Source organism: Homarus americanus, unplaced genomic scaffold (genome assembly GCF_018991925.1).
Source record: "Homarus americanus isolate GMGI-L3 unplaced genomic scaffold, GMGI_Hamer_2.0 scaffold5212, whole genome shotgun sequence".
Classification (NCBI taxonomy): Eukaryota; Metazoa; Arthropoda; class Malacostraca; order Decapoda; family Nephropidae; genus Homarus; species Homarus americanus.
Window position 1 is genome coordinate 93,139 of NW_024720820.1, and position 12,156 is coordinate 105,294.

General features: G+C 45.1%; 1 protein-coding gene across 4 annotated transcripts in view; it reads left to right on the plus strand.

Annotated features, from left to right (window-relative positions):
• The window catches only part of LOC121861267 (serine/threonine-protein kinase OSR1-like), a 45,181-nt gene that overhangs the window by 13,862 nt on the left and 19,163 nt on the right, over positions 1–12,156 (plus strand). For all 4 annotated transcript variants that reach the window (XR_006087996.1, XR_006087997.1, XR_006087998.1 and 1 more), the window contains exons 3-4: positions 4,395–4,657; positions 8,209–8,395. Coding sequence is in view for 1 of the 4 variants with exons in the window: in XM_042358912.1 (XP_042214846.1) it covers positions 4,395–4,657; positions 8,209–8,395 (450 nt within the window). In the remaining 3 variants the exon portion in view is untranslated. The remainder of the gene's footprint in view (positions 1–4,394; positions 4,658–8,208; positions 8,396–12,156) is intronic.

The window sequence follows — 12,156 nt, forward strand, 5'->3', positions numbered from 1 at the left end:
TGCATAATGTTAAGGTGCAAGCATTGTTTGCTCCCTCTTGCTTTCAGCTGCCACCACTGGCTAGCCCTCGTGGTGAACAGGGAAGCAACTTGCATAAGTCTTCCCCTGCCAGTACACAGCCTCTTCACCATCAAGACTCCAGCTTTGCCTCCTTGTGGCAACACACGGTAACTGTGCCCAGTGGGCCCAGGCTAAATCAGCAGGGGATCTCGGAGTAGCAGTGGGCCCCAGAGGGATGGTGCTCAGGCTCACTGCCATGTGGACATGTCCTGGCGCCTACCAACCACTGCCCCGCTGCCTTGCGGACTAACCTTGTAAGCTACAAGGCTACAGGAGTAAAACCCGAAAGAAAAATCTGCGGTGGAGCCCTGCATCAGGTAGACATGCTTACAGAGCTCCAATAAGACCCTAACGGCGGTATAGACGGAAGAGGTGACCACCATGGGAACCCAAACACTACACCGGCAGACGAAGGCAATGCCTGATGAACAGGCTACTTAGGCGAAACCCAACAAACTGGGCTATCGGCAGTCCATTGCAACTTTCCCTCTCCCCACTTGTTGCAATACTTGCACCACTGGATCAGGAAAAAGGATAGCCAAAATGTGTGGTTGCAGCCTGCACTCCTGCCTCACCACATAAATCAACTCATGCGCAGCCATCATCCAGTTCATCATACTTCTCATCATCATCAAAACCCCTATACCCCCAAAAGTCCTATGGCGATGGATGAGTGGTGACGGGGACAGGCAGAGATGGCTGATGGGAGTCTCTAGTCACAACTCTGCACATGGGCAGCATAGATAAGATGGTCGTTTTTGCACTGGGATCTAGGCAGCAGTGCAATCCAGTCCTGTCTGTACGACTGAGCAGCCCTTTGGAGGAGCCACTCTGCTCACCCCACATGGGGAGGGGGCTAGAAAAGGCGCCCTAAACATAGCCTGCCTAAAAAACCAACCTGACTGGGCAACCGCACCTAGTAAGGTCGAAAACACACTTATCACAAATCAAAACAAAAACAAACTATACAACCTCTTATGGTCGCTGCATGGAATGCTAGGACCCTTCTGGATACTGGCACAAATGAGCGGCCTGAAAGAAGAATTGCCCATGTTGCAAAAGAGCTGGCTGGGTATAACATTGACATAGCACCCATTACTGAGTCCCGGCTCCTAGATGAAGGTTGACTTACAGAATGGAGGTCTGGCTACACCTTCTGGAAGGGTAATCCTGCTGCAGAGAGAAACCACATTTATGGAGTTGGCTTTGCCATCTGCCAACACATCCTACACAGACTAACTGAAATGCTTGTTGTGATCAACGAGCTCCTCATGACGCTCCGAGTCCCACTGAATCACTCACGTCATGCCTTCTTCATCAGTACATACGCCCCAACACTGGATGCAGAGGATGACATCAAGGAGGCCTTTTATGCTGACCTTGACAAAGTACTAACCTCTATCCTGATAGAAGATAAGGTTTTGCTACTTGGTGACTTCAATATCAGAGTTGGTAGAGATGCTGACATGGCAGGGAGTCAGGGAATAATGGACAAGGCAAGTGTAATCACAATGGCCTACTCTTCCTCAGCAAGTGTGCTGCACACAACCTCACTATCACCAATACCTTGTTCAGGCATGCCGACAAGTTCAAAGTTTGTGGCAACACCCACGATCCAAACTCTGGCATCTCATTGAGTACATCATTGTCAGAGAAAGAGATTGCCAAGATGTGCTCATCACCCGTGCCATGAGGGGTTCAGATCACTGCGACAATGATCATCAGCTCGTCAGAGCCAAGCTCTCACTTCACTTTGCCCCCAAAAGGCGAAGGCAGCAAGCCTCTAGATGAGGTTTTAACACTAAGTGTATGGTGGATCCAGCGGTAGCACATGCTTTCAGAGAGAAGCTCAAACATGCGCTGATAAACAACCCGACAACAAACAACCCAGATCCCAGTGCTGAATTGAGCATTCTCGACACTGTCATGACAAAAAACTGCAGAGAGACCCTATGCCAGGTCAAAAGAATACACCAGGACTGGTTTGATGAAAATGTCCCGATGATAAACGTGCTGCTTTAACTGACTTGCAGAGCAACCCTCGGTCTCGGACCAAAGCTGATACCTTCCACAAAAAGAAAGAGGCTGCCCAGCGGGAACTTCACAAACTAAATAAAGCATGTGAAACACAAAAACTTGCAGATCAACACAAGATGTGCAAATTTCTCAACTTTAAAACATTTTATGGGCCAGTCATTCATGGCACAGCCCCCCTCCGCTCATCCGATGGTAATTCCTAATTAAAGACGAAGAAGGCGTCCGTCAGCACTTGAAAAAGCACTACCATTCGCTGCTCAACTGAAACACCGATGTGGATGGCCCGACTACCCAGCAGGCCCTTCAGCATCTAGAGCTGACCCACCTCAGCTAGCCTCCATCCTTGGGTGAGGTAGTTACTGCCATCAAACAGATGAAAAATAACAAAGCCTCAGGGCCTGATGGAATCCCAGCTGAGGTGTATAAAGCAGGAGGACCTCTGCATACTAGCTGTCTCCACTCTCCCCTGGAGAATATATGGGAAAAGGAGGAAATCCCCTAAGCTCTTAATAATGCCTCCATTGTTAATATTTATATGAACAAGGGAGACCGGTCAGACTGTGGCAACTACCGTGGGTATCTTGCTGCTCTCCGTAGCTGGCAAGATTATCACCTGAAACCTCCTAAACAGACAGCTACCTGAGGCGGAAAGCTTCCTCCCAGAATCTCAATGTGGCTTTAGACCATCACATGGCACCACTGACATGATCTTTGCTGCCTGTCAGATATAGGAAAAGTGCAGAGAACAGCTTGTGACGTGTACATGGTTTTCATCGACCTAACCAAGACCTTCGACTCGGTCAACAGGGAAGCCTTCTGGTGGACCCTCAGCCTTTTTAACTGTCCACCAAAAATTCATTGCCATTGTCAGGCAACTCCACGATGGCATGAACGGCAGTGTCCTGCACAATGGCACCCAGTCCGAGTTCTTTCCCATCCAAGTGGGGGTTAAACAAGGGTGTGTACTGGCACCAACTCTCTTTTCCATCTTCTTGGCTGCCTTCTTTGCTCGTGCCAGTGCCAATTTAGCCAGCGGGGTGAACATCGAGTACCGGGTGAAGGGGGTCTTTTCAACATTAGGCGACTCTAGACAAGAAGAAAGGTGCCAGCAGCTTCTATTACTGAGCTTCAGTATGCAGACTACCTCACCCTTGTTGCTCACACTGAACATGACCTACAGGAGGTCCTAAATACCTAAGCAGATGCGTATGCACACTTAGGTCTTGAGGTGAATGTTCGTAAGACTCGGATTCTCTTTCAACCTGCCCCTGGTTCAGACACTCCTCCACCATCCATCCAGCTTAACGGTACTACCCTCTCTAATGTTACCCACTTTCGGTATCTTGGCTCCCACCTGTATACCACCGCAGACATCGATGAAGAGATTCAGCATTGGATCAGATGTGCATTTCAAGCCTTTGGCAGACTCCAAAACCGTGTCTTCAGCTATAGGTAGCTGAAATTATATACAAAGCTGCACGTATACAGTATCGAGCAGTGGTCCTCTCCACCCTGCTATATGGCAGTGAGACATGGGTCACATACAGGAGGCACCTCAAGGCACTTGAAAACTTTTACCATCGTAGTCTACGCTCCATCCTCCGAGTTCACTGGGAAGACAAGAAAACAAGTCCCAGTATTCTTGCTGAGAACAACTGTAGGAGCATCGAGGCTACCATTATCCATTAACATCTACGCTGGATTGGCCATGTAACCTGCATGGATGACAGTAGATGCCAAAGCAGCTACTTTACTGTCACCTAACAAATAGTAGAGGTAATGCCAGCGGGCAACTGAAAAGGCATAAGGATAGTCTTAAGACAAAACTGAAAAAATGCCAAATCGACCCCCTCACCTGGAGACGATTACTCCACACCATAACGCTTGGAGGAGCACTGCACTAGAAGGTGTCAATACTTTCATGTTAGCCCAATTGCAAACCGAGGCAGACAAGCGCCAACGCCGTAAAGACACTGCCACCACCCCTCCCGCGCTAGATGCAGCCCTCCACACGTGCAACGAATGTGAATGACGCTGCTGGTCCAGTAGCGGCCTCTTTAGTCACCTCAGAACTCACCAACCTAGGTGACATCCTTAATAACTCATATCATTGTATCATAGCTTGATGATCGTCATACTCGATTCCGAGTGACATCAAAGTACAGTAGTAGTAGTAGTGTGTGTGTGTGTGTGTGTGTGTGTGTGTGTGTGTGTGTGTGTGTGTGTGTGTGTGTGTGTGTGTGTGTGTGTGTGTGCCATAATAACTATTATGTGTTACATTAACTATGTATCGGCAGGTGGCCAACATGGTACCAGTGTCAGGCATGGTACAAGACATCATGATGGCCGCTCCAATGGCCCCAGTCGTGCCCACCAGCATACCAGGAGGTGTGTCCTTCCCTCAAGGAGTGCCTGATGTAGTAGGTCAGGGCATGATCCAGCCAGTGCCTGTACCTGTAGTGCCTCAGGTGGTTGGAGGCGCCACTGACTGCTATGTGGCACCTCCCATCCACCAAGTTTCTGTTGATAATGACCCCATCAACTTGGTGCTCAGAGTCAGGTCAGTGATTCCGCCACTCCTACATACCCACAACACTTCCACAACACTTCCACTACACCAACACTTCCACTACACCAACACTTCCACTACACCAACACTTCCACTACACCAACACTTCTACAACACTTCCACTACACCAACACTTCCACTACACCAACACTCCACTACACCAACACCTCCACTACACCAACACTCCACTACACCAACACTCCCACCACACCAACACTTCCACCACACCAACACCTCCACTGGCACCTCCACTACACCAACACTTCCACTACACCAACACTTCCACTACACCAACACTTCCACTACACCAATACTTCCACTACACCAACACTTCCACTACACCAACACTTCCACTACACCAACACCTCCACTACACCAACACTTCCACTACACCAACACCTCCATTACACCAACACTTCCACTACACCAATACTTCCACTACACCAACACTTCCACTACACCAACACTTCCACTACACCAACACTTCCACTACACCAATACTTCCACTACACCAACACTTCCACTACACCAACACTTCCACTACACCAACACCTCCATTACACCAACACTTCCACTACACCAACACCTCCATGTAACAATTATATGGGTTTTATTACTGCTTTTTTATTTATTTCTATTTATCTTCTTATTTTTATTCTTTTACTTCTTTCTTTCTCTTTCCTCATTCGTAATTCTTTATTCTCCTCATTGTATACTGGTGAGAGGGTGTGTTTAGGCTGGATGGAGACTGGAGACTTGTTTATGTTTGAGGTGGGCTGGTGGGTGTTAAGGAATGTAAGCCCTCACACACATCAAGTGGAGATTGAATAACTGGGGACTAGTACTAAGATACAACACTTAACAGAGGGGAAATATGAAACGGTTATTTCTTAGGACTCACTCCGCTACTGTATATCACTAAAGACACTTAGAAAGGACGATACTCTACCCCATACACAAGGGAACTGAGAACTAATCATAACAGTTCTTTGTTTATTAATGACGTTACTCAAAATGAACAGTTACACTTCAGAACAATAACCTATCTTCCTAACTAGCTAACCAGGGGTCACATGAATCATAATACATTTCGTGAAACGGATAAAACCTAAAAGGTACTCACATTATACCCCGCCATATGAGATGACACCCACGTGCACCCACACTTAACTCTGTCCAAAATCAGACTGTCTTTTTCAAACTGTTTTGCCCACAAAGGGACGCCGCCTCTTCATGACGTCATGTCTCACAGGTTTTCTTTTTGGTTCAGGCATAAGGCATTCGCCCTCACAGGTCCCTGCGATTGGCTCGAATACTCAGGCGGGAAACACTCTTGACATTGTTACACTAGGGGGCAGGGAAAAAACACTTTTATTTGAGTTGCAGGCTGCACTTTTCAGGCATCGTTTGTATGGCTGTAACAAACACCTGTGTAAAATTTCATGCCATTTCATGCATACTTACCCTGCCGCATCGCGAACGACTTTTTGTCAACTTTTAGTGTATACCAAAAATTAGGTGTCATTTAATGTTTTCCAGGATAATGATAAATTTTACATGGGTGACATCGATTTAATTCACATGTTATTTTACAGGTACACCGTATAGAAAATCATTACAAGTTCATATTGAAATTCTTTTTTGTGCGGAACCTTGGCATCATTTTCCTAGACAATAATCTTTGCCTAATATATCCATCTCTCGATTCGTATCCCGTCACTTCAGTGCAAGCTTCAGTCATCACTTTTATGCCTCTCTCGACCGCCTGAGTGCTGTTTGGCCACTTGGGCACCACTAATGGTGTCTCAAGAATGTCATTAACCTGTAGATTTGACAGAGAAGCAATGTAAGGAGGCTCAGTCTTGAGTTCATTCCTCCAGTTAATCATGGAATGATAGTTTTTTGCTTGCCACTTTAGTTTCGGAGTCACCACCTTTCTCATGTTGACTACAGGAGGCACATCCTCATTCCCATCTCCATCTTTACCCTCCTCATCAGTATAGTTTAACAAATTCTCGTCAACAGCAGCATCAGAATCTTCCTCCTCCTCTTCAGATCTGCCAGTGCATTCTTCCTTTTGCTGATTCTCCTCTCTAATTTTTCTTATCATTGAGACAGCTTTTTCTCTAACAGTCATGTCCTCATCTGCACACATACCAAGAAGAAGTTGATCTGTGTGGGCGAAGTATGCATTTCTCTGGACAGCCTTCTTCACTATCGTCTCCTCCTCACTATTCAGGTGTTTCATATATAGCAGGGACTGGAATACGTTCCTTGAGCCGTGTGTTACGTAAGGGTGTATCTTGATGTAAAACCACATTGGAGCACTGAACTTTATTATTGTAATGACAATTCTTTTCAACTCATGGCTGGGTCTTGATGTTGCTACATACAGCCTGAGGATTCTACTCCATAAGGTGTTCCACCTTGACACACAGGGAGGACCTGGCTCAATAGCAGCCAAGTCATCTTCAACAACACCTGTGATAACTCCTTTACAAATCCTATACAGGTATTTCTGATCCCAGGACAGATCTTTCTCCACTTCATCATTAAACACAGGGAAATCAGGGAAACTGACTGGCTGGAAGGCGACAACTGGAAGCTCAGACAAAGACTCCTTGATCTGCTTTCCAATGGGACCACGCCAATGCTCAGGACCACTTGGTTTACCATCATAGTGATAAAAAACTGCGCGGAAAGGCAGCTCATTTCCGTGAAGCTGACATATGAAATAATGGAGCGGGTGACCAAGTAACATTTCAAGATGATGAATGACTCCATTTTCTGATCCTACATTTACATTGGTTCCATCACAACCAACACACACAATGAGCTGCTGGGTTAGATTTTTCTCCACCAGAAACTCGTGAATAGTTTTGGCAATCTGCTTTCCGTGTCCAGTCTTGGGAGTCACACGTGTGAGATATTCATTGCCAGGCTCAACCATGATGACATAATGATCTTTCACCTTCATCCTCGAACTCCATTTCTCGGTCTTCTCATTCTTTATCATCACACGAGTGGCGGTCTTCTTACCATCAAAATAGAGTGACGTCAAATTATCTAAACTAGCCAAGTGCGCCAACTTACCCAGGTCTCCCCTACATTACAGTACAGTAACACAACATTGAGAAATGAAATGAGAAAAGGCTGATAATCAATATAGACATAGCACCATACTCATCTGCAACAAGACAACTTAAATGAAATAAGAGATATGAAAAAAAAGTTGATAAACACTGAACAGAACATTGCACCGCCACAGCGGCTGTTTGGCTAGTACTGTAGGTAAATTTAAAAATTTCAGTAGAAAATGCGGCAGACTAAACCTCGACATATCAGCTTCAAATTTGGCATGGAGTCTTAGATATGTATAAGGAACAATGCCTGAAGAGTGCAGCTTTGAGCAAAATTTCACTGCCCCCTATTGTTACACCCACAACACCAACACTCCCACAACACCATCACTAATGTGTTGCTATATCACTAGTGTGCTCATGAGCCACCAGTTAAATTGTGTTGTTGTTGTTGTGTTTCAGGAACCAGAAGAGAGAACTTAATGACATCCGGTTTGAGTTCACCGTTGGACGAGACACCTCGGAGGGCGTTGCCTCAGAGTTAGTAGCAGCTGGACTGGTAGATGGTCGAGACTTAGTCGTTATTGCTGCTAACTTAGACAAGATTACACAACATCCTGAAATGGGGCAAAACCTAACTTTTAGATTGGTGAGTACAACAACTGTTATTGTCTTGTTTACAACCATAGATCTTTTACCCTTGTGACTTGTATTGAGGGTTTTCTGGCTTCTTGGGTTGTAGGTCATCTATCTGTCACCAGTAGACTACATCAAGGTTTGCTGTATTAATACTACATGATTGATAAAAATAAACAAATAAAACACATCAAATGCAGTGTTGAGAGTTGCCTCAGTACACTAGATAGCCAGCTGGGGTTTGTTTACCTCCTTGAAGCTTCTTGTCAGTCACGAGACATTTGCCCATATTCAAGACCGTTTATGTGGGTTCTACTTACGAGGACTCCTCGCGGTGAGCTTTGCCCAAGCCATGGTCTTTGGTTGTATTCTAGGTGGTACAAATCGTGGAGTTTGCATGGGACTTGCTCCAGGTCTGTCAACATAGGAAAAAAGGGAATGTTGGTACACAAACAACTGATCACAATTACTGTTAGTTGTGGTTAATAAAAATCAAATAAAGATATACTGAATCAATAGAATTATCATATATACGTACAGTACTGTATTGTATAAAGTACAAATCTTGTATTTTTTTTACAAGTTGCCCATAATCTTCTGAGTCACCATGTGTCGTCTGTTTACCGACCTGCTCGGTCCGAGTGTACTCTCACATCCACATAAAATGTAAAATTATACCATGACACTTCAATAAAGTTAGTTCCATTGGTACCAGATAACAAAATAAGCACTTTCTGTTTACTAAGGCGGGTGTCTGGGGGGGGGCTGGCTAGGGAGTTAGGTAAAGTTAGGTAGGTTTCTTTGGTTGATTAGGTCAGGTTCTATTACATTCACTATTATTCATTTGCGACAGAGATATATACTGTATAATGAAAGGTACTCGGAATGATGAGATATATCTAGAACTGGACCCAAAAATATTGTGGGACATTATAGACAACTTGTAAAAACTTACCAATTTTGTTTACTGGTGATGAATGAGTTCACACGTGTGTGTGCCTGCCTGCCTGCGCAGTAGCTAAAACAACTATCTGTGCAGGTGGGGGTCGATATGCTCCGAAATTTTACGTGTGACTAGTGACAGTCCTCATATACCAAAATTTATCGTCCATGATCTCATATTGTTTCCCACAAAGTATGCACAGATAGTTTTAGCTACTGTACGTACTTTGGCCTCCCGCACAGTCCCACTTTTTTCTCTACCAATTCATTGATCTTTTCTACTGTACGTACATTACATTAATTACATTAATTAAAAGATACATACAGTACAGTATTTTTTACATTAATTTTACTACTGTACACCTACAACCATAATCAAGGCTTTAATGTACACAAAATCAATACAATAAGCTCTAATACCCACTCATTTCATCCAAAATACTATTGCGTAATTGCTTTGGTAAAATCCCTAAATGGCAACTGGAGGCTGACGGGAATCATTCCTGTCTATATGGTAAGAGATACCGAGTACACCCCCCCCCCCTCCAAAAAAAAACAAGAGATCACTACACATACGTGTATAGTTCATGAAACACAAGTCAACTTGTAGCATGATGGATGACTCATTAATGAGTAATATGGTATAAAATCAAGAGATTTTTCAGGGAATTTTTTTAATATACATACGTATACAGTAGTTATGAAAAGAATACAAATAATAATAATTATTGGTGACAGCACAGGCCAGGAGGCAGGTTGTCCTCCCTCTACCACCCGTCATCTCCCCCAGTCTACAAACCCAAATACAGTAATCCCGTGTTTTTCGTGGGAATTATGTTCCTGAAACCTCCGCGAAAAGCCAAAACCACGAATATTCTTTTAGGAATCACTCTACCTGTGGCCACCAAACAGCTCAGGTAGGTCATGCACTTAACCACGCCATGCTCTCCACTCACGGCCCAGTGGTCACACTGATCACTGATGCACTGTGCCGGCATTTACTAACATCATTATTTGAAACTAATCATATTGTAGTATAAAAATGGAAAAACGTAAACACAGTTATCTAGTGGTCCCTCGGTTAACGAACACAATTTGTTCCACAGTGTCGTTCGTTAACCAAAAATTTTGTTTACCGAATCTGTTGTTTCGATGGAATATTGGGTAATTGGTTCCAGCTCACAAAAAAGTACATACAAAGTAAAAATAAAATGCAGTAAAGTACACTTACTTTGAGGTGTGTATGTAGAAGGTTCCTGGTTGATGATGATGATGGGAATTAGAAGTGGGGGTGGAGGAGAAGGGAGAAGAGAAGGAAGTGGGAATGGAGGAGAAATCACCTTTCAGGGGACCCATGCTTGATGCAGTAATTTCACCAATATAATTTTAAGTTCACTAGGTGTAATTCAAGATTAGTTTATTTAAATCAACACTGCACTGCGCTTTATACAGTATTACCCCGCTTTACGCGGTTTCACTTTCAGCATTTTCTCATTTACGTGGTGCCTCGCCAGAACCGAACTTTCACTTTCCGCGGTTCATCTACCCATATATGTGCAGAGTGTCTGGCTCGACGCTATTTTTAGATTCGCCCCTCCCGCCTGCTCCCACCTCCGCCTCCGCAAGCCGCGCGGTAAGGTTGCGCAGTGCATGTCTCTGTTGCGTTATCAGTGACGTCATATGACGTATCGGACTGTGATTGGCCATGCATCCCTACCTCCCTCCGCTGCTAGCTGTAATTGGTTTAAAGTAATATGACGTGTCCACCCGCGGGAGGGAGGGAGGAAAGACGACGCTTGACCTAACCGCGGCAGTTTCATCCCTCCAGGCCACACCGTGTATACGTGCATCCATTGTTCTGTGAAATGGCTTCCGCCGGACCACCGCCACCAGAGAGAAACCTTTCCTTACCTGGACCCAGCCGCCCTAAGCCAAAGAAGATACGCCGTTCCCTAAGCTACGAAGTGAAATACCAGATAATTCAAGATTTGGAGAAAGGAACACGTCAAGCTGATCTCGCGCGCCAGCATGGAGTGAACGAATCTACGATTCATACTATTAAGAAGGATGCAGCCAAGATCAAAGAGCACATGAGAATCACAAAGTCTGCAGGTGCCTCAATGATCAAGTATTGCCAGAACAAGGTGCTGCTAAAGGTGGAAAATTTGCTGGTGAGTTACTTGATTCGTCAGGCGTGACGCAACATGGCGGTGGACACGCGATCCGTTCAAGAGTACGCATGTGAACTGTACGCAGCAGTGTCACGTAAGATGGGAATTGCAGAGCCCAAACCCTTCAATGCTTCCTCTGGTTGGCTGCATAGGTTTAAGAAGAGGAACAATATCACCAACATCAACATTGGTGGTGAAGAAGCGAGTGCTGACCGAATGGCGGCTAGAGATTTTCCTCCGTTCTTCCGTGAGGTTATGGAGGAAGGGCAGTTCACTGACGACCAGGTGTTCAACATGGACGAATCCGGCCTTTTTTGGAAAAAGCTGCCTACCAAGACCTTTGTTGTCCAGTCTGCCAGCAAGGTTCGGGGTCGGAAGTTGCCGAAGGAGCGCATCACCGTCCTCTTTACCACCAATGCCTCCGGTACTTGTAAACCAAAGTTATCGGTGATTCACACAGCCTGCAAGCCGCACGCTTACAAGAAAGTGGACATGAGCAAGATTAATGTCCACTGGCTGACCGCACGCAAGGCGTGGATGTTCTCTGCTCTGTCACTCTCCTGGTTTGATGACTGTTTCATTCCCGACGTGAAGAAATTCTGCGAGCAAAAAAATTTTCCATTCAAAATTTTGTTGCTCCTTGACAACGCACCAGGACACT